Below are 23,379 nucleotides of genomic sequence, written 5' to 3'. Positions count from 1 at the left end.
TTCTTTTTTCTTTTTTTTCTTTCTTTCTTTCTTTCTTTCTTTCTTTCTTTCTTTCTTTCTTTCTTTCTTTCTCCTTCCTTCCTTCCTTCCTTCCTTCCTTCCTTCCTTCCTTCCTTCCTTAAGGAGGACAATTTAATCTTAAACAGAGGGCTGCTTGGCTTGGAGATCAGTTTCCTATGAGAGGCCTTTTTGGATTCCTGGTCCAGATTGTTGGGTGCCTCTGGCACAATGTATGCAAGTAGTCCTCAACTTAAGACTACAATAGAGCCCAAAATGTCTGTTGCTAAGTGAGACAGTTGTTAAGCGAGTTTTGCCCCCATTTTACCACCTTTCTTGCCAGAGTTGTTAAGCGAATCACCGTGGTTGTTAAGTGAGTCCCACGGTTGTTAGGTGACTCTGGCTTCCCCCATTGACTTTGCTTGTCAGAAGGTCGCAAAAGGTGATCACATGACCCCCAAGGACAATGCAACCGTCGTAAGTACCTGCCAGTTGCCAAGCACTCAGATTTTGATCACGTGACCATAGAGATGCTGCAACTGTCCTAAATGTGAAAAATGGTCATATGTCACTTTTTTTCCCCCGGTGCCTTTCTAAATTCCAATGGTCACTAAATAAATGGTTATACGTTGTATCACCAAAGACTAATTTAGCTACTTATTGAAACCCTGCTGAACTGCGGTCCTTCATTCTTAACCGAGGTGGAAACCTGTTTGCCCTTTGTATGTTTTGGATTATATTTTCTCAGCTTTCTTATTAACAGGAATTAAATGAGTTGGGCTGCCTAAGCCTAGAAAGCAATAGTCCTCTATTATTATTATTATTGTTGTTATTATTATTATTATTATTATTATTATTATTATTATTATTATTATTATTACTATTATTACTACTACTACTACTACTATTACTACTATTAACAGACAATAATAAAATTATTATTATTATTATTGTTATTATTTTATGCCAATCACTTGACAGGACCTTTGAATCTCGCCTGAATCGCTTCATGAACCTACTGCACAGCTGAAAGTGCTGTTATTTTAATAACCCTAGTGGTGTTTCCTAAAGTGGTGGGTGTGTCTCTTGAGACTGCAGTGTTGTGATGAGGGTGGCAATTGCTGTAACGCCTCGGGTGGCGTTTCACAAAAGGCAGCATTTGAACTGGGACATGTTAAAAGGAAAAAATCCTAGAGTGCACCAGTGCCAGGTATTTTCTGACCAGGCACTGGTACACTCTAGGAATTTTTCCCTTTAACGCAGACATGTCAAACACAAGGCCCGGGGGCCAGATCCGGCCCGTGAAGTGGTTTCATTTGGCCCGCGAAGCCATCCTGGAAAGAGTGAGGGAACGGCCCCCACTGCCTTGGCCCTGGCCCAGAGACCCTCCTTCTGCCAGAGACCCTCAGATCTGTCCCACTCCTGCCCAGGCCCCCAAAGGCACCCTTGATGCCAACGATGTAGAGCTGGCCACTCCCACCCGGTAGGCCATACGCACTCTAGCCACGCCCACCCAGTAGACCACGCCCACCCTGGCCATAATCACCCGGCCCCCTGAGGGCAACCGCAATGCTGATGCGGCCCTTAATGAAATTGAGTTTGACACCCCTGCTTTAACGTGTCTCAGTTCAAATGCTGCTTTTTGTGAAACGCCGTTTAGGGTCAAATTTGGGGTCCTTGGTGGATGATGATGATGATGGTAATAATAATAATAATAAAATAATAATAATAATAATAATAATAATAATAATAATAATAATAATAATAATAATAATAATAATAATAATAATAATAATAATATAGAGTTGGAAGGGACCTTGGATGTCTTCTAGTTCAACCCCCTGCTCAGGCAGGAAACCTTATACCAGGGGTCTGCAACCTTGACAACTATGCTGGCTGAGGAATTCTGGGCGCTGAAGTCCACAAGTCTTAAAGTTGTCAAGGTTGCAGACCCCTGCCCTAGACCATTTCAGACAAATGGATGTCCTGTCTCTTCTTTAAAACTTCCAGTGATGGAGCACCCACGCCTTCTGGTGGCAAGGGGGTTCCACAGGTTAATTGTCCTCACTGTCAAGAAATTTCTCCTTAGTTGTGGTTGTTTGGGTGTTTTGTCAACATGTCCACATCAGCAACAGTGCACCCATAGCCAACCGTTGGCTCTCTTAATGACTGCAGTGTTCCCTTAATGACTGCCTCAAAGGATGCGAAATCACGTCGGTCACGTGACATGAGTGTTATGACTTATGACCATATTGGGCAAGTTCCATCACGGTTGCAACTCAAGGACTGTCTGTACCTACTGATGAAGAGACTCACTTGGGTCAATGAAATGTCTGCAAGCGGACCCTGAAAGTCGGAGAGCACCAAGGACTTCCATATCGGGGCCTTATTGGTCTGTACAGGAAGTGCAAAATTTCTGTCGCTAAGCAAGGCAGTTGTTAAAAGAGAGTTTTGCCCCATTTTATGACCTTTCCTGCCACAGTTGCGAAGTGAATCACAGCCGCTGTAACACTGGACAGCCATTTGTCTGAAATGGTAGAGGGTTTCCTGCCTGAGCAGGGGGTTGGACTAGAAGACCTCCAAAGTCCCTTCCAACTGTCTTATTCTATTTGTTTAAGTGAATCCCTGCAGTTGTTCAGTTAGTAATGGGGTTGTTAAGTTAATCTGGCTTCCCCATTTATTTTATTTATTTATTTATTTTAATCCCATTTATATCCCGCCCTTCTCCGAAGACTCAGGGCGGCTTGCAAGCTTAGCAGTAGCCTTCATTCTATGTATATGCCTGCTTATTAGGGCTTTCACACACACACCAAGCGGCATTATTACAAAGTCAGCTTAATTGCCCCCAACAATCTGGGTCCTCATTTTACCTACCTCGGAAGGATGGAAGGCTGAGTCAACCTTGAGCCCGGTGGGACTCGAACCTGCACTAATTGCAGGCAGCTGGTGTTACTTAAGGAGGCATTAGTCCACTGCTCCACCAAGGCTGGATTTGACTTTGCTTGTCAGAAGGTCGCCAAAGGGGATCACGTGACACACACACACACACACCCAGGACACTGCAACTGCCATAAGTACATGCCAGTTGCCCAGCATCTGAATTTTGATCACATGACCCTGGGGATGCTGCACCGGTCATCAGTGTGAAAAACGGTCATAAGTCCTCGACTGACATCAGTTCATTTAATGACTGTTCAAAGTTACAACAGCACTGGAAAAAAAGGACTTACGATTGTTTTTCACACTTACAACCGTTACAGCATCTGCACGATCACGAGCTCAAAATTCAGAGGCTTGCCAACTGGTTCATATTTATGACGGTTGCCATGTTCCCCAGGGGTCATGTGACCCCCTTTAGCAGCCTTCTGACAAGCCAAGTCAATGGGGAAGCCAGATTCAATGAACAACCATGTTACCAACTTAACAATGGCAGTGATTCCCTTAACCAACCGTGGCAAGGAAATTGGTGAAAATGGGGCAAAACTCACTTAACCAATGTTTCACTTAGCGACATAAATGTTGGGCTCCATTGTGGTCGTACGTTGAGGACCACCTGTAGTCACTCTGTCACTTCCTTTGAGGCAATCTACCCAAAGTCACACATTTGAAGACCCCCTCCCTGCTCAATCAAGTCCCTAGATCCATATTATATCAGTAGAGACGAGGAATGTGGACAGTCCTTGACTTACAACCACTTGTTTAGTGACCGTTTGCGGGATACTCTGAAGAACAGTCATAAGTCCCCTTTTTTCTGGGGCATTGAACGGTCACTAAACATATGCGCCCAACTTGAGAAGATTCACAGAACTAGCAAGAATAATCCAGGCGTCCCTTTATCCAGTGGTGTCTACAGGGAAGGGCTCCAAAAATTCAAAATGGTGGCCAAGGTGGAGCAATGTAAGCCCCGCCCCTATTCTACACACACACACACACACAGACATATATATATATACATATATATATGTTTCAAATGTTAACTATTTACACAAATATATATATATATATATATATATATATATATATATATATATATATATATACATACACACACACATATATATACACATATATATACACGTGTGTGTGTGTGTGTGTATACACATACATACAGATATATATATAGGGACGCGGTGGCTCAGTGGGTTAGGACACTGAGCTTGTCGATCGGAAGGTCGGCAGTTTGGCGGGTCGAATCCCGAGTGCCGCGTAACAGAGTGAGCGCCTGTTACTCGTCCCAGCTTCTTGCACGTAAAAATGCAAGTAGAAAAATAAGAACCACTACGGTGGGAAGGTAACAGCGTTCTGTGCGCCTTTTGCGTCTAGTCATGCCAGCCACATGACCACGGAGACGTCCTCGGACAAGTGCTGGCTATTCGGCTTTGAAACGGAGATGAGCACCGGCCCCTAGAGTCGGAAACGACTAGCACGCATGTGCAGGTGAACCTTTACCATATATATACATATATACATATACATATACATATATATATACACACACACACACATATAGATATAGATAGATAGATAGATAGATAGATGATAGATAGATAGATAGATAGATAGATAGATAGATAGATAGATAGATAGATGATAGATAGATGATAGATAGACATATACACACACACATACACACAACGTCCAATTTTAATGGTTGTGGCCACCATTTTTTCTGCTTTGGGGACCCCTTTCCTTCCTCCTATTACATCTCCTCCATTTAGCAGGCCTGGTGCCTGGATTTTTCAGCGACGTTTCCCCTGCTGTTTTATTCCGGCTGCTCTTTGTGCCTAGTTCATTTCAGATTTCTTCAGAATATAAACAGGTAGTCTTCAACTTACAACAGTTCCTTTAGTGACCATTTCAGAGTTACAACAGCACTGAGAAAAAGTGGCTTATGACCGTTTTTCACGTGATCAAAATTCAGATGCTTGACAAGTTGACGGTCGCCGTGTCCCGGGGTCACACGATCAGCTTTTGGGATCTTCTGACCAGCAAAGTCAATGGGGAAACCAGATTTCACTTAACAACCGTGCTGCTAAGTTCACAATCGCAATGATTCACTTCACGGCGGTGGCGAGGAACGTCGTAAAATGGGGCAAACCCCTTTAACAGATGCTTCACTTAGCAACTTAAATTTTGGGCTCAGTTGTGGTCGTAACTCGAGGACTACCTGTCATGTAGTCCACGTGACATCGCGCTTTATGACTACATCACTCGGCAGTGGGAATTCAGGTCCCAATTGCCGTCATAATTTGAGGACTACATGTATTAACAAGGAGGTCACCCTGGTCTTTGAATGCATGGGGAATGGAAGCACATTGTTCTTGGATGCTATTGTGCCAGGAATACATTCCCAACTTTTAAAAAAAAACACACATAAAAATGGCTCAAACTTCCTGCATCAGTTCTTGTGGATCAGAGTTGATTGTGCGAGATTTGAGGCTGTTCAATGCAAAAAATCGGGGTTTTGGTGATGCCTGCATCCTTATGCCGGACTGCACAGCATCTCGTAGTTGTGTGTGAACAGTTGGTTGTGCAAGGCTCACACTGCCTACCAATCCTCAGCCGAGCACCACCACGGTGCTCTGGAAACGGGACTGATAACTTCAGAAAGGTAGAGCGCGAGGCATTAAAAGGATCTAAGGTCACTGTTGGATCTGTAGGTAGATTACATTTAAATATAACTTCTGACAATTATCTCAGAGCAGACCTGGGATTAGTTCTAAAAAGATACAGGAGTGTGGTTTGTAAATAGAACAGATGACTTATCTTTGCTGGATGTGCTCAAGCTTGCCCGTCAGGGTTGATTTAATTTGGTTTCCTGCACTGTACAGGGGGTTGGGCTAGATGACCTCAAGGGAAGTTTTCCAGATCTTAAGATTCTATGAATCTCTGTAAGGGCCGGCTACATAACTACGTACAACCACAGAAATCAGCTACGATCCTGGATGATCTTAATCGGGGGTCTTCAAACTTGGCCCTTTTATGACTTGTGGACTTCTGGGAGTTGAAGTCCACAAGTCATAAAAGGGCCAAGTTTGAAGACCCCTGGTCTTAATTGTCCATACGTACCAACCAGTCTTAATTATAATTATTATTCTCCAGGCCCTGAAGATGGTATATGGATAGTCCTTGACTTACAACAGTTTGTTTAGAGACAGTTCAAAGTTACAACGTCACTGGGGAAAAATGACATGACCGTTTTTCACACTTACCATTGCAGCATCCCCATGGTCATGTGATCAAAATTCAAACGCTTGGCACCTGACTCATGTTTATGACGGTCGCAATGTCCCGGGGTCCTGTGATCCCTTTTTGCGACAATGAGTGATCAGTCCTTGCTTGATATTTTTTCTGTTGGGGCCTGCATTAAAAGAAGAAATTACCCTCAATGGGCCACACAATTCTTGTCAATTATCCTTTTTTTTTCTTTTTCTTTTTTTAAAAAAATAGGCAGTTTGCTTGAAGTTTTCACTTCCACTTATTTTTCAGGGGCAGTTTTGCCTAAGAAGTAGGTAAGCTGTAAGTTCACCCTCTCTGCTCTAACCACTGTGCAGCATTGTCTTTTACTTTTCTGACTGGCCAATTTTTTTCAGGTTCTTTGAATGCCGGAGATGGGATTTGGGTGTGTGTTGTTGCTGTCTTGTGGTGTGGGTCTCTGAATTGGGTATTTCCTGATGCATGACTGTGTGTGTAGATACTTCACCCGACAGGTAGTCCTCGACTTACAACCATTCGTTTAGCGACGGTTTGAAATTACAGCAGCACTGCAAAAAGTGACTTATGACACTTACAACCCTTGTGGCATCCCCATGGTCATGTAATCAAAATTCAGAGGCTTGACAACTGTTTCATATTTATGACAGTTGCAGTGGCCGAGATCATTGTGATGGGGAAGCCAGATTCACTTAATAGCCGTGTTACTAACTTCACAACTGCAGCGATTCATTTAACAACCGTGGTAAGAAAGGTTGTAAAATGGGCAAAAGTCATTTAACAAATGACCTGCTTAGCAGTTGTGGTCGTAGGTTGAGGATTGCGGATCAGATGTATTATAGTCTACGCTCAGTATTAGTACCGCTTTATAAATCCCTAGTAAGGCCACACCTGTTGAGACCTTGGGAAAAGTTCAGGGAAGAGCAACTAAGATGATCAAAGACCTGGAGGCTACAAGATATGAAGAACAGCTGCAAGACTTGTGTTTGGCTAGTCTTGGATATTTGAGGGAACACCTGCTGCCAGCATCAAGCTCCCTTCGTCCAGTGCGCTCCCACAGGGTCTTCTCAGGGTGCCACCGGTAAGAGATTGCTGGCGGGTAACACCCAGGGGTAGGGCCTTCTCAGTGGGTGCGCCTGCCCTTTGGAACCAGCTGCCCGCGGAGCTCAGGACTGCCCCCGACCTCCGTTCATTCCGCCGGGACCTGAAGACCTGGCTCTTTGAGCTCTCTGGCCCAGGCTGAAAATTTTTTAATTTTTAATTTTAACTGGGTTTTTATTTTTTTCTCAGGGTTTCATTTAATCTTTTTTAATTTGTTTTAACTTTTGTATTGATTTTCTTTTAAATACCCTGTAAACCGCCCTGAGTCCTTCGGGAAAGGGCGGTATATAAATCTAAATAAATAAATAAATAAATAAAATAGTCTAAAGAAAAGAAGAAATGGGAGACATGATAGCAGTAATCCGGTATTTGAGGGGCTGCCACAAAGAAGAGGGGGGTCACGTTATTCACCAAAGCACCTGAGGGAAGGACGAGAAACAACAGATGGAAACTAATCAAGGAGAGAAGCAACCTGGAATTAAGGAGAAACTTCCTGACAGTGAGGACAATCAACCAGTGGAACAGCTTGCCCCCAGAAATCGTGGGCGCCCCATCACTGGAGGTTTTTTAAGAAGAGGTTAGACACTCACCTGTCTGAGATGGTATAGGTCAGTGATGGCAAACCTTTTAGAGACCGAGTGCCCAAACTGCAACCTAAAACCCACTTATGGATTGTCGGGTGCCGGGTGGGTGTGGCCCATTGGGTAGGCGTGGCTGTGGTGGTAACAGCAGACTGCGTGGGACTAAAAAGTTCAATCAATCCATTCCAACTTTGCGAGATCTTGAAATGGATTGATTGAACCTTTTTTTTTTTTGCACATGGCGGTTGAGGCCTAAAGTGAAAAGGTTTTATAAAACACAGCTGAAGGCCTAGGACTGGGGTGACGGCACGCGTGCCCACAGAGAGGGCTCTGCGTGCCACAGGTTTGCCACCACTGGTACAGGTTCTCCTGCCTGAGCAGGGGGCTGGACTAGAAGACCTCCAAGGTCCCTTCCAGATTCGATTCGATTCTCAGTCAGCAGCACTTGTCCGAGGACATCTCTGTGGTCATGTGGCCGGCATGACTAGACGCCAAAGGCGCATGGAACGCTGTTACCTTCCCACCATAGTGGTCCCTATTTTTCTACTTGCATTTTTATGTGCTTTCGAACTGCTAGGTTGGCAGAAGCTGGGACGAGTAACAGGCGCTCGCTCTGCTACGCGGCACTCGGGATTCGACCCGCCAAACTGCCGACCTTCTGATCGACAAGCTTAGCGTCCTAACCGACTGAGCCACCACGTCCCTTATATATATATAATACCCTTAACCAAATCAGCTAAAAGCCTGGGGTCTGTACTGACGTAAACAGTTAATCTTGATTATAGGTAGTCTTCGGTTTATGACCATTCATTTAAGGACTATTCAAAGTTGCAAAAGACTTGGAAAAGGTGCTTTACAACCTGTTCTTGCAATTTTGACGGTCGCATCACTGCCCGAGGTACAATTATTCTCCTTTATCTGATAGAATAGAATAGAATAATAGTAGAATAGAATAGAATAGAATAGAATAGAATAGAATAGAATAGAATAGAATAGAATAGAATAGAATAGAATAGAATAGAATAGAATAGAATAGAATAGAATAATAGAGCTGGAAGGGATCTTGGAGATGATCTAGTCCAGCCCTCTGCTCGAGCAGGAGAACCGTCTCAGACAAGTGGCTGTCCAGTCTCTTCTTAAAAATCTCCAGTGATGGAGCACCCACGATTTCTGGTGGCAAGCTGTTCCACTGGTTGTCCTCGCTGTCAGGAAGTTCCTCCTTAATTCCAGGTTGCTTCTCTCCTTGGTCAGTTTCCAACCATTGTTTCTCATCCCAGAGAATGCTTGCATAGAGAGGGCACCCATCTTTATGATATGAGGCAGAGGAACATTGGATTAGAAGATCAAAGGTCTTTCCTTTGCATTCGGTCAGAAGCAGTCAAGATCCTTCCTTAAAGACCCTTGACCTCATCAGAGAACAAGTTGAGCAATCCACTTCAAAGGTTTGGAACTGGGGGCGGGCGGGGCAAGGGTTAGTTGAGACCAGGCCCTTGTGAGCAGTGTGCTGCTTAGCCGTTAAATATTTATTTATTTAAAAGATTTATCCACCCGTCGAACTTTTCAACAACTCTGGATGAACTCCCCATCCAAATTAAAAGACATACAGGCAGTTCTCTACTTACGGCCACAATTGAGCCCCACGTTTCCGTTGCCAAGCATGGAAAAGGTGGGTTGCTGAGCAAGTCGTTTCACATTTCCAACCCTTTTCGCCAGGGCTGTTCAGCGAATCGTGCCGTCATTAAGCGAACCATGCAGTCATGAAGCGAATCTGGCATTCCCCCGTTGACTTTGCTTGTCAATAAATCGCATGATCCCGGGACACTGCAACCATCATGAATACATGTCAGTTGCCAAGTGCCCGAATTTTGATCACGTGACCAATGGGGGTGGGGAGGGAACGGCTGCAACGGAAGTGTAAAAAATGGCAAGCTTTCAAATGACAAACCCAGGATCCTGGGGCGTTACAACCCCTCGTAAACACACGCCGGTAGCCAAGCACCCCGAGTTTGACCGTGTGGCTGTGGGGATGCTGCTCCAGTCAGTGTGAGAACAGGTCATAAGCCACCTTTTTCAGTGCCGTTGTAGTTTGGAACAGTCATGAAACGAACGGTTGTAAGATAAGGACGACGCACCTGTGTAAAATCATATTAAAAGCCAGTTTGAAACGTAAAACGTTAAAAACAGTTTGGCACCCATTAGCACCAATCTGTGCTAAAGGGGCATCCGCTAATTTTTTTTCCCAACACTTGGGAGATCTTCAAAGTCTTAGGGACAGTTAAAGCCTAACTTTAACTGCCCAACTTCAAGGGGTAGAATGCACCATAAGGCAGAGGTCCCCAACCTTTTGGGCACCAGGGACCAGTTACTTGGAGAGAGGTTTTTCCGCAGACCAGAGGGGACGTGGTTTTGTGTGCTGCCTGCATCCCACGGATGGGGCTTTGCTTGTTTGTGCGGCCCGGTTGCTGGCATGCCGCGGCCCGGTACTGGTCCATGGACCGGGGGTTGGGGACCCCTTCCATAAGGCTGGGGCTGTCACAGAAAAGATGGGCTTCTTAGCTCCCATCAGATGGCAATATTTAGGAGGAAGGGACCATATCTGACCTGGTAGGATGAGTAGATGCCTATAGGAAACAGCAGTCCTGCAGATAACCTGGCCCTTTAAAGGTGTTGACCAGCACCTTGAATTGCACCGGGGAATAAATTGTCAGTACAGGTAGCTTTCGAGTTACGACCACAACGGAACCAAAAATTTATGTCGCTAAGTGAAACATTTGTTAAACGGGCTTGCCACCATCGTGAAGTGAATCATTGCAATGGTGAAGTTAGTAGCACGGTTGTTAAGTGAATCTGCTTTCCCCATTGACTTTGCTTGTCAGAAGGTCACAAAGAGCCTTGGTGGAGCAGTGGGCTAATGCCTCCTTAAGTAACACCAGCTGCCTGCAATTAGTGCAGGTTCGAGTCCCACCCAGGCTCAAGGTTGACTCAGCCTTCCATCCTTCCGAGGTCGGTAAAATGAGGACCCAGAATTGTTGGGGGCAATAAGCTGACTTTGTAAAAATGCCGCTTGGGGGGGCCCTGAAAGCCCTAATAAGCCCGCATATACATAGAATGAAGGCTACTGCTAAGCTTGTAAGCCGCCCTGAGTCTTCGGAGAAGGGCGGGATATAAATGGAATTAAAATAAAAAAATAAAAAAAAATAAAAAGCTTATCACCTAATCCCGGGATACGGCGACCGTCCTAAAATAGGAAGCAACTTGTCAAGCATCTGAATTTTGATCACGTGACCATGGGGGATGCTACAATTGGTCGTCAACGTGAAAAACGATCATAATCCACTTTTTCTGAGAGCTGTTGTAACTTTGAATGGTCACTAAAGGAACTGTTGTAAGTCGAGGACTACCTGTATATATTCTGAAGAAATCTGAAATGAACTAGGTACAAAGAGTAGCCGGAATAAAACAGCAGGGGAGACGTCGCTGAAAAAATCCAGGCCCCAGGCCTGTTAAATGGAGGAGGAGATGTAATAGGAGGAAGGAAAGGGGGTCCCCAAAGCAGAAAAACGGTGGCCACAACCATAAAATTGGAAGTTGTGCTGCTTCACGCAAGTTTCACGCAAACAGTCACTAAACAAATGGTTGTAAGTCGAGGACTGTCCGCATTACTTGTCTCTACTGATATATATGAATCTAGTGACTTCAGCAGGGAGGGCTCTTCAAATGTGTGACTTTGGATAGATTGCCTCGAAGGAAGTGACAAGAGTGACTACAGTTACGACCACAATGGAGCCCGTCATTTATGTCGCTAAGAGGAAACATTGCTTAAGCGTGTTTTGCCCCATTTTCACAAATTTCCTTGCCACGGTTGGTTAAGCGAATCATTGCAATTGTAGTAACACGGTTGTTCCTTGAATCTGGCTTCCCCATTGACTTTGCTTGTCAGAACGCTGCTTAAAGCGGTCACATGACCCCTGGGGACACAGCCACCGTCATAAATATGAACCAGATGGCAAGCGTCTGAATTTTAATCGTGGCAGCAGGGGATGCTGCAACGGTCGGCGGTGTGAGAAACGGTCCTAATTCACTTTTTCCAGGGCTGTTGCAATTTTGAACGGTCACAAAATGAGCGGATGTAAGTCGACGTCTACTTGTACGTGACTCGCAGACCAGGTCTTAAAATGGCCATGTCCTTTCTGCAGCATGGGCACCCTGCCAAAATCTTACCCTCACATCCGTGGGTTTTATGTAATGATGAACATCCCCCGGGGGGGCAAAAGGGCTGCGGCGGAAACAGGACAAATGGTCCCTGTGGCTTCCAGTCCTGCTTTTCTACCTGGCGCCAGAACTCAACTGTCCACGTTCTTTTCACGCAGATGGTGATGGAATTTCCTGATAACATGCTAAGCCTTGATGGACATCAGCACAACGGAGCCCAGTTGAAGCAGTTCATTCAGGTACGGCAGTATCTCACGTTGCAAGATCTGAGGGCTGGGGCTTTAAAAAAAAAAATCACAAAGATGATTAGAGCAGGGATCCCCAACCTATGGGCTGTGTCCCACTGCTGGTCTCTGGCCTATTCACAACCGGGCTGCGTGAGTGGCTGGCTGATGGGTATGTGTGTGTGCGCGCATGCACACGTGTGTGCTCACAGCCCCACTCAGGCGAGCGTCACGGGCATTCAGGGGCCTCGGGCGAGCGTCACAGGCGTTCTGGGCCTCGGGCGAGCTTTGTGGGCCCACTCACGTGAGCGTCACAGGCGTTCTGGGCCTTGTGCGAGCTTTGTAGGCCCACTCAAGGATCACGGGCATTCAGGGGCCTCATATGAGCATCACAGGTGTTCTGGGCCTCGTGCGAGCTCAATTTCATTGAGGGCCGCATCAGCATTGCGGTTGCCCTCGGGGCCGGGTGGGTATGGCCTGGGTGGGCGTGGCCTACTGGGTGGGCGTGGCTAGAGTGGGTATGACCTACTGGGTGGGCGTGGCCAGCTCTACATCGTTCGCATCAAGGGTGCCTATGGGGGCCCGGGCAGGAGTGGGACAGATCTGAGGGTCTCTGGCAGGAGGAGGGTCTCTGGGCCAGGGCCAAGGCAGTGGGGGCCGTTCCCTCACTGTTTCCAGGATGGCTTCGCAGGCCACATGAAACCACTTCGCGGGCCGGATCTGGCCCCCGGGCCTTGTGTTTGACATGTCTGGTATATAGGGTTTCCTGCCTGAGCAGGGGGTTGGACTAGAAGACCTCCAAGGTCCCTTCCAACTCTGTTACTCTCTTAAGATGCGTGGCTGTATAAATGTTGCAAACAAACAAACATGCTTTCCGACCTACGACGGTCTGCACTGCCCTGATCCGCTTTAAACCGCTTCCTCTTTCCCTTCTCCAGAGGCATAGCATGCTCAAGCAGCAAGATTTGAGCATCGCCATGATGGTGACGTCACGCGAAGTCCTGAGCGCCCTTTCTCAGCTTGTCCCCTGCGTTGGCTGCCGCCGTAGCGTGGAGCGCCTCTTCTCTCAGTTGGTGGAGTCCGGCAACCCCGCCCTCGAGCCCCTCACGGTCGGCTCAAAGGGCATTCTTTCCGTCACTCCCAGCTGCATGAGGGATGCCAAGAAGCTTTACACGCTTTTCTACGTGCACGGGTAAGATCACTGAGGGCCAGCGTCTTGCCATATCACTCAGGACTGGGTTGTAACTTTGAACGGTCGCTAAATGAACTGTCGTAAGTTGAGGGCCACCTGTAGAGTCAAAACTTGGGAAAGGGCAAGTGTGGCGGGACTTTGTACAAAAATCACGTTGGATGGGAAATAACAATGCTTGAATGGGCTTCTCCGTTGTTGTTTTTTTTAAGCTTTTTTTTCCATCCCCCCCCCTCCCCAAAGGTCCAAATTAAATGAAATGATTGATGCAATTCCGAAAAGTAAGAAGAACAAGCGGTGCCAATTGCATTCGTTGGACACACACAAACCGAAACCCTTGGGGTAAGTGTTAATAAAAAGCACACCCACCAAACGGGTGCCAGTCTGATGGGGGTTTTTTGGGCACAGCTTGGGGCCACCCCTTGGCAGGAAGTGGCTTAGTTGGTAAACAGCTGGACGTAGGGAAAAAAGAAGAAATGGACAAAATAATGGTGCTTTTGTGCCTGCTGGCCTCAAACCGTAATGTTAAAAAAAGCAGAGTTAAAAACAGACTTTCTCTACCAATGAAAAATTAGGAGTATAAAAACCCTTGGTGAAGGTTGGCGCCAGTAATTGCCCCTTGGTGGCACCGTCTTAATGGAAATCTTCCCTAGCCAGCCAACATCACGAGTGAAAACAAGCAATTTAACCCATTTTAGTGATATTTTTACCCCCAAAAACGTTGTATCAGGGCAAGCATTGTGTTTATTTTTGGAGTGTGTGTGCAATTGGACGTGACAGCATCAGGGATGTAAAATGGAATTTTTTTCCCGCCCTCTACAAAACATTTTCTGGGGGATCTCAGACTTCCCATACGAACGGTAATAAAAATTACAGTCAATTTTTGTAATAGAAATCAACTCCGTGGCTTCAGAGTATACAGGGAGTCCTCGACTTACGATCACAACTGAGCCCAACATTTCTGTTGCTAAGTGGGACAGCTGTTTTGCCCCGTTTTACGACCTTTCTTGCCCCAGTTGGTAAGTGAATTGCTGCAGTTGTTTAATTAGTCACACGGTTGTTAAGTGAATCTGGCTTCCCCATTGCTTGTCAGAAAGTTGCAAAGGGGGAATCACGTGACCCCCGGGGACCCTGGAGCCGTCATAAAGATGAACCACTTGCCAAGCGTCTGAATTCTGATCACATGACCATGGGGATGCTCTAACGGTCGTAAGTGTGAAAAATGATCATGTCACTTTTTTTCAGTGCCGCTGTAACTTTGAACGGTGACTGGGCGTATAAGATGACCCCCCAACTTTTGAGATGATTTTCAGGACTGCCCTGCTGGCTCCTGCCCGACGCTCTTCCCTCTTGAGGCAGCATCGCTCCCCGGCTCCTAAGGAGTCCTCGGGGATGCTGCCTCAAGAGGTAAGAGCGTCGGGTGGGAGCTGGCAGGGCAGTCCTGCGCACGTGCGCGCTCCCCAGCTGCTAAGGAGTGCTCCTTAACAGCTGGGGAGCGTGCGCAGGACTGCCCTGCCGGCTCCCGCCAGACGCCAGCCTGCCCTGCTTCCTCCACAGTGAGAGGGGAGGGCGTGCCTTCCCGGGCTCGCTGATTTTCCGGCGTATAAGACGACTGGGCGTATAAGACGCCCCCCCAACTTTTGAGATGATTTTCATGGGTTAAAAAGTCGTCTTATACGCCGGAAAATACGGTAAATGTACCATCGTAAGTCGAAGACTGCCTGTATACAGCAAGCTCTGAACTTTTCCCTTCAGTCTCTGGAAATTCAGTGGAAACTGAATTTTAACTCTTTTTCGGTGGCAAGGGGGCCCGTTTTTTAAGCATTATAATTCACGCTTATGGGGCTGTTCGGCGGTTACCAAAGTTCCAGGCCTGTGGCTTTTTTTTCTTCTTCCTTTCATTGCTCTGCTTGTCCGTTCTAAGCCTGCGTGGCTCCTTTGATGCCGTTATGGGGCCTTGTCCTTTTATCTTTGTTGATGAGTCGAGCAGAGTACAATAACCGCAAATGGAGGCCTGGTTGTTCCACCCTTGTGGCATAATCAATTTTCTGCCTTGTGAGGGTTTTAAACGTGGGTCCGTGAAGGGCCGGGGAGGCCTGAGGATCCACAAGAGAAATGCATCCATTTGACCCAGTGGTAATACATCTGAATTCTTCTTTTAATGCTGTATACCCTAGCGAAGGGAACGGTAGCACCCCGAGCAGAGAGAAGTTAGGTGCAGATAAAAGATCTAGCGAAGAAGACAGGAAGGAGAGCAAGTGTAGGATCACTTTCCACTGTGGACCTTTCCAGGGAGCCAGCAGGTAAACCATACCGGATAAATATTGAATCGTTTGCTTCTTAAATAGGGCGACACGGTGGCTCATTGGGTTAAGACGCTGGGCTCGTCGGCTGGAAAGCCGGCAGCCCAGGTTCGAGACCCGAGCACTACGCAGCAGGGGTGAGCTCCCTTCCTCACCTCAGCTCCTGCCCAACCTAGCAGTTCGAAAGCACACAAATACGAGCAGATCTCGGTAGTCCTTGACTTACGACCACAGCTGAGGTCAAAATTGTCGCGAAGTGAGACATTGGTTAAAATGAGTTTGCCTCATTTTTTTTACAGTCTTTCTTGACACGGTTGTTAAGTGAATCACTGCAGTTGTTAAGTTAGTCGCACAGCTATTAAGGGAATCGGGCTTCCCCCACTGACTTTGCTTTTCAGAAGGTCGCAAAAGGGGATCACGTGACCCCGGGACACTAGAACCCTAATCAAATATGAGCCAGTGGCCAAACGTCTGAATTTTGATCACGTGACCAATGGGGATGCTGCAAAGGTCATAAGCGTGAAAAACGGTCGTAAGTCAGGTTTTTCAGTACTGTTGTAACTTCGGACGGTCACTACACGAACCGTTGTAAGTCAAGGACTACCTGAAATACATTCCCTTCATTGGGAATGTAACAGCATTCCATGACATCATACTGGCCACATGACCGAGGAAATGTTTTCGGAAAGCGCTGGCCCAGTGGCCTTGAAACAGACTTGATCACCGTTCCTGCTCGTCGGCAACTATTAGCGGAGTAAAATGTACAGGGACTCCTTTATCCGTTTTGTTTGTTTCTTAAACACCTGGTTGTGTAGATTTCGTGCAAAACCAGGTAAAACAGAACACAAATGCTGCTCCTAATTTTCGAAGGGCCAAAATTATAATGATTAAAAAAAACAAAACAACACTGTCAAAACATCAACAACCAAGAAATTGGCAGCAGTTCTTCAGCAAACACACCGTTAGCTATTGGGTGGTTTTGCCAAAACCTGAAAGGAAGGAAGTGGTGTTTTTCAGGAAAATCATGGTAAAAGACAGTCCTGTGGCCGTGGGACACGTCAAACAACCTTAAATGTGTCCGTGTTATTGAGGGTCCAAAATGTGGTCATGTGACCGGGAGGGGTGTGTGTGTGATCATTGAAACTGGATTCTAGTCATAAATCCTCTTTTCCAGTTATGCTGTAACTTCAAATGATTAAGTCACCAGTCATAAGTCAAGGGCTGCTTATAGATCAGTGATGGCGAACCTTTTAGAGATTTGAGTACCCAAACTGCAACCCAAAACCCACTTATGTATCATCGGGTGCCGGGTGGGCGTGGCCTATTGGGTGGGCGTGGCTGCAGTGGTAACGGTAGACTGGGTAGGACTGGAAAGTTCAATCAATCGATTCCAACTTTGTGAGATCTTTTTTTTTTTCCCCGCGAGAAGCTGAAATTGATTGATTGAACCTTTTTTTTTCTTTTCTTTTTTTTTTTTGCACATGGCGGAGGCCTAAAGCGAAAAGGTTTTATAAAACCTAGCTGAGGGCCCAAGGACTGGGGCGATGGCACGCGTGCCCACAGAGAGGGCTCTGCGTGGCACCTGTGGCATGCGTGCCGTAGGTTTGCCGCCGCGGCTATAGATCAACACCAACCTCTTGCAAGCTATTGGAAACTGTTAGGTTTCCGTGACATGTGAATGCTGCAGAACCACGGCTATATAATTCACACGGCTTTATATTCGGTGCTCCCCCCTCCCCCCACTGAGTACGGGATTGCAGCCCGTTGCGGCGCTGTGCTGAATGTGGGGGTGTGTCTTTGTGGTCTTTTTCTCCAGCTTGTACAGGTTTTACATTTTTATGTATTTTTTGTAATATTGAATGCCACCCAGATGCAAGAGAGGTGGATGGCCATATAAATTCCCTAAATAAATATTCATTCTCTCTCTCTCTTTTTTTTTTTTTTTTGCTCCTTCTTCAGAGGTTGCTGGATGGATATATGGGAACTCATGTCCCAGGAATGTCGAGATGAAGTAGTCTTAATCGATTCTAACTGTCTATTAGAAACACTAGAAACGTACCTCCGAAAGCACAGGTAAGTGGCTGGGCTTTTTCCTTCTCTTCCTGCTCGGGATTTTACGCCGCCTGGTCAGTAAAGGAGCGTCTGGGGGCGGATTGAGAGGAACTGAATCCAGAAAGAGTGCAGAGTAGAGCAACAAAGAGGATCAGGGGACTGGAGGCTAAAACATATAAGGAACGGTTGCTGGAATTGGGTATGTCTAGTTTAATGAAGGGACGCGGTGACTCAGTGGGTTGGGACGCTGAGCTTGTCGATCAGAAGGTCGGCAGTCTGACGGGTCGAATCCCGAGTGCCGCGTAACAGAGTGAGCGCCTGTTACTCGTCCCAGCTTCTGCCAACCTAGCAGTTCGAAAGCACGTAAAAAATGCAAGTAGAAAAATAGGGACCACTACGGTGGGAAGGTAACAGCGTTCCGTGCACCTTTGGCGTCTAGTCATGCCGGCCACATGACCATGGAGACGTCCTCGGACAAGCGCTGGCTCTTCGGCTTTGAAACGGAGGTGAGCACCGGCCCCTAGAGTCGGAAACGACTAGCACGCGTGTGCGGGGGAACCTTTACCTTTACCTAGTTTAATGAGAAGGACGAGGGGGGACATGATAGCAGCGTTCCAGTATCTCAGGGGCTGCCCCAAAGAAGAGGGAGTCAAGCTATTCTCCAAAGCACCTGAAGGCAGGACAAGAAGCCACGGATGGAAACTAATCAAGGAGAGAAGCAACCTAGAACTAAGGAGAAATTGCCTGACAGAACCACCTGCCTCCAGAAGTTTTTAAGAAGAGACTGGACAGCCATTTGTCTGAAATAATACAGGGTTTCCTGCCTAAACAGGATGCTGGACTAGATGACCTCCAAGGTCCCTTCCAACTTTATTATTATTATTATTTTATTATCATCATCATTATTATTTATAGAAGCTTTTTAATGTAATCAACCCTGCTTTTCCTTTGGAAGGACAGAGCCCGAAGATCAAATACTTTGGCCACCAAATGGGAAGGAAAGGGCGACTCCTCGGAGAAGACTCTGATTTTGGGAAAGATGGAAGGCTAAAGTAGAAGGGACCGCAGACAGCGGTGGGATTTAAATATGCGAGCAACCGGTTCTCTGTGTGGATGCCGCTTCCAGACATCCATTCTAGGCCTGGGAAACAAAAAATTAGCTACCAGTTCTGCCAAAGTGGTGCGAACCGGCTGAATCCCACCACTGACCGCCGGGAGCATGAGGTGGTTAGATGGTGCCATGGACACAAGGAATGTGAATTTGGGCAAACTCTGGGAGACACTGGAGGGCCGGCATGTTGTGGTCTGCGGAATTGTGAAGTCAGACACGACTCGGCATCTGAATAACAACTCGGCAGTTTTTATTTTATTTTATTTTATTAGATTATTTTGATCAGCATCTCAGGAGCCTACAAACTCATTTACGGGTTGTCCTCGACTTACGACCAGCATTGAGCTAAAACATTCTGTTGCAAAGCGAGACAGTTGTTGAGTGAGTTTTGCCCCATTTCACGACCTCTCTTACAACAACCGTTAAATGTATCACTGCGCTTGTTAAGTTGTTAAAGTGAATCTGGCTTCCCCTTTGACTTTGCTCGTCAGAAGGCGGCAACAGGGGGTCACGTGACCCCTGGGACACTGCAGCCGTCATAAGTACATGCCAGTTGCCAAGCCTCTGAATTTTGATCGCGTGGATGCTGCAATGGTCGTAAGTGTGAAAAACAGTCAAAAGTCACTTTTTTCATTGCCGTCGTCACTTTGAACAGCCACTAAATGAATTGTTCTAAGTCGAGGACTACCTGTACTTGATTTGCCATTTTAGATTGGATACCACAAGAAAGGCGATTAGAGTCTGTTTGAGTGCTTCTGTGTGTGTGTGTGTGTGTGTGTGTGTGTGTGTGTGTGTGTGTGTTAAAGCCAGAAAAAGTATACAGTGTGTATGTTTCTCTCTCTTCTTGAACACTTTCCCAGCCTCCTTTTAAACATTTAAAGCAGGGGTCTTCAAACTTGGCCCTTTTATGACTTGTGGACTTCAATTCCCAGAATTCCTCAGCCAGCCTGACTGAGGAATTCTGGGAATTGAAGTCCACAAGTCATAAAAGGGCCAAGTTTGAAGACTCCTGATTTAAAGAATAAAATAAATAAGTAAATAAAAAAAAGAAAAAGGGAAAAACCATAGTGGATGGAAAATGAAATATGAGTAAATAAAGAATGTGGTCAGAACTTAAAATTCACTATTTCATAGATTACATACTGTAATTCAATGAATACTTAGTACTAAATTCATTAAATCATCTTGAGAAGTAATTATCCATCATTACAAAACTTTAAGCATTAATATTAGCTTTCCTTAGAAGATCATATAGTAACTGTGACTAGGGGGGCCTTCGCCCAGGTTCGCCTGGTGCGCCAGTTGCGGCCCGATCTGGACCGGGATGCCTTGCGTACAGTCACTCATGCGCTCGTGACCTCTCGGTTAGACTACTGCAATGCTCTCTACGTGGGGCTGCCCTTGAGGACCACTCGGAGGCTTCAACTGGTGCAGAATGCAGCCACGCAAGTTGTGTTGGGGGTCTCCCGATACTCCCATGTTACACCTCTACTCCGTGAGCTGCATTGGCTTCCAGTTGCCCTCCGGGTGAGATTCAAGGTGCTGGTGATGACCTATAAAGCCCTACATGGCATGGGTCCGGAGTACCTAAGGGAGCACCTGCGGCCGGCGTCAACTTCCCTCCGCCCAGTGCGCTCCCACAGACAGGGCCTCCTCAGGGTGCCTCCAATCAAAGAATGCCGACTGGTGGCCCCCAGGGGGAGGGCGTTCTCTGTGGGCGCGCCAGACCTTTCGAACCGTTTACCGGTTGAGCTCCGGATGGCTCCCGACCTTCGCTCCTTCCGACGTGATCTAAAAACTTATTTATTTGAACAAGCCGGCCTGGTCTGATGGGTTTGGGGTTTTAATTACTGTTTTTAATTAATTAATTGTATTCGGGCACAATTGTTTAATTTGTTTTTAATTTTTGTATTTTGTACTTTTGGTATTTATTGCCCTGTACACGGCCCTGAGTCCTTCGGGAGAAGGGCGGTATATAAATTAAATTAAATAAAAATAAATAAATATTGATATTGATGTCAGCACATTATCCTGATCTGAAATAAAGGCACATATTATAAAAAGGGGGAAAAGGAAAATGCTAAAAAAAACAGTGCGAAAACAATATTAAGCCCTAATTCTCTCTTTTACCTTGAAAAATAATTGTCATTCATTACAAAACTCTTAAGCACTGATGCTTATATTGATTGTCACCATGGTTTATCCTTATCTAAAATAAACGCGCATGATCCTATGAAACGAAAAAAGGAAAATCTGATATACTAAAAAACAATAAGTGAGAACAGAGCTGTATGAAATCGTATCATCGTGAGAGGTAATTGTCAGTCATTACAAAATTCTAAGCATTAATTCTTAGATTAATTGTCAGCATGGTTTATCATTCCCTAAATAGGGTAAGTAACCTTGGCTCGATTATGACTAGTGGACTTCAACTCCCAGAATTCCTGAGCCACCATGGCTCAGCATGGAAACTTCTCCATTTCTCCTCAGCATGGCTGGCTCAGGAATTCTGGGAGTTGAAGTCCACAAGTCATAATCGAGCCAAGGTTGCCTTGTTGTTGTTAGTTGCGAAGTCGTGTCCCACCCATCGCGACCCTAAGGACAATGTTCCTCCAGGCCTTCCTGTCCTCTACCATCTTCTGGAATCCGTTTAAGCTCACGCCTACTGCTTCAGTGACTCCATCCAGCCACCTCATTCTCTGTCATCGCCTTCTAATCTTGCCCTCAACCTTTTCCAGCATTAGGCTCTTCTCCAGTGATTCCTTCCTTCTCATTAGGTGGCCAAAGTATTTGAGTTTCAGCTTCAGGATCTGGCCTTCTAAAGAGCAGTCAGGGTTGATCTCCTGTAGGACTGACCGGTTTCATCGGCTTGCAGTCCAAGGGACTCACAGGAGTCTTCTCCAGCACCATAGTTCAAAGGCTTCAATTCTTTGGCGCTCAGCCTTTCTTATGGTCCAACTTTCACAGCCATACATTGCAACTGGGAAGACCATAGCCTTGACTATACGCACTTGTGTTGGCAGGGTGATGTCTCTGCTTTTTAGTGTGCTGTCTAGATTTGCCATGGCTTTCCTATACTCTTCCATTTTTTGAACGAGGTTTTAAAAAAGACTTATTCTAATTCCCTTTTCTGAACTAGGTTTTAAAAAAAGACATACTCTAATTCCCTTTTCTGAACTAGGTTTTAAAAAAAGACATCTGGTACTATAATTCCCTTTTTTTTTTAACTAGGTTTTGCACCGACTGCAAAAACAAAGTCTTGCGGGCTTACACCATCCTGATCGGCGAGCTGGACTGCAGCAAAGAGAAAGGTTATTGTGCCACCCTTTACGAGGGCCTGCGCTGCTGCCCCCATGAGCACCACATTCATGTCTGCTGCGAGACCGACTTCATCGCCCACCTCCTCGGCCGAGCCGAACCCGAGTTCGCAGGAGGGTACGAGTATGTAATTGGCTAGACTGGGCTTTCTAGCGCTTTTGCTTCTATTTCTCAAAAGAAAATGTATATTTCTGTCTCGAAGATATACATTGCGAGAGCGGGTCTGTCGCAGCTCTCCCGCGGCCTGCCGTGCTGCTGGCCCCCGTCGACTCAAGGGGCCTTCTGAGTGGCTTTGCTCGGTGCTGCTGGGACTTGGGTTCGCCACGCAAGCCAAAGATTTCCTTTGCAAGCAGTGGTTTTATATGGGGTTCTTTGGGGGAATCTCTTTTCTCAATCTGCCTGTAGTCCAGTTTCAAAGAGGCAGTTTAGTCTAGCGCAGAGGTCTTCAAATTTGGCCGTTTTGTGACTTATGGACTTCAACTCCCAGAATTCCTCAGCCAGCATGCCTGGCTGAGGGATTCTGGGAGTTGAAGCCCACAAGTCATAAAAGGGCCAGGTTTGAAGACCCCCTGGTCTAGTGGTTAAGGCACCAGGCTAGAAAGCAGAAGACTGTGAGCTCAATCCATTCTTAGCCAGGAAAAGCAGCTGGGTGACTTTGTGTCAATAGCCAGGAGAAGGTGAGTTCTAGTTTTGCATAAGGCGTGAAAGCCGGCTGAGTGACTTTAGGCCAATCACCAGGAGACAGTGAGTTCTAGTCCTGCCTTAGGCATGAAAGCCAGCTGCGTGTCTTTAGGCCAATCACCAGGAGACAGTGAGTTCTAATCCTGCCGTAGGTATGAAAGCTGGCTGGGCGACTTTGGGCCAATCACCAGGAGACAGAGTTTTAGTCCCGCCTTAGGCATGAAAGCCAGCTGGGTGACTTTGGGCCAATCACCAGGAGACAGGGAGTTCTAGTCCCGCCTTAGGCATGAAAGCCAGCTGGGTGACTTTGGGTCAATTCTTCTCTCTCAATCCAGCCCACCTCACAGGGTTGTTGTGGGAAAAGTAGGAGGAGGAAGGTGCGTTGTATATGTTTGAC

The 23,379-nt window shown here is 46.4% G+C and overlaps 1 protein-coding gene across 2 annotated transcripts in view; it reads left to right on the top strand.

Annotated features, from left to right (window-relative positions):
- Nucleotides 1-23,379, top strand: part of GGNBP2 (gametogenetin binding protein 2) — a 57,963-nt gene that overhangs the window by 10,235 nt on the left and 24,349 nt on the right. The window contains exons 3-7 of one of the 2 annotated variants that reach the window (XM_081346585.1): nt 12,263-12,343; nt 13,267-13,520; nt 13,761-13,859; nt 17,780-17,893; nt 22,215-22,424. In XM_081346585.1, coding sequence (XP_081202711.1) covers nt 12,263-12,343; nt 13,267-13,520; nt 13,761-13,859; nt 17,780-17,893; nt 22,215-22,424 — 758 coding nt within the window. The remainder of the gene's footprint in view (nt 1-12,262; nt 12,344-13,266; nt 13,521-13,760; nt 13,860-17,779; nt 17,894-22,214; nt 22,425-23,379) is intronic. The other variant, XM_081346584.1, reaches the window with a different exon arrangement.

The sequence above is a fragment of the Vipera berus genome, assembly GCF_964194415.1.
Source record: "Vipera berus genome assembly, chromosome: 1".
In the NCBI taxonomy this organism is placed as follows: Eukaryota; Metazoa; Chordata; class Lepidosauria; order Squamata; family Viperidae; genus Vipera; species Vipera berus.
This window is presented reverse-complemented; position numbering and strand designations above follow the sequence as displayed.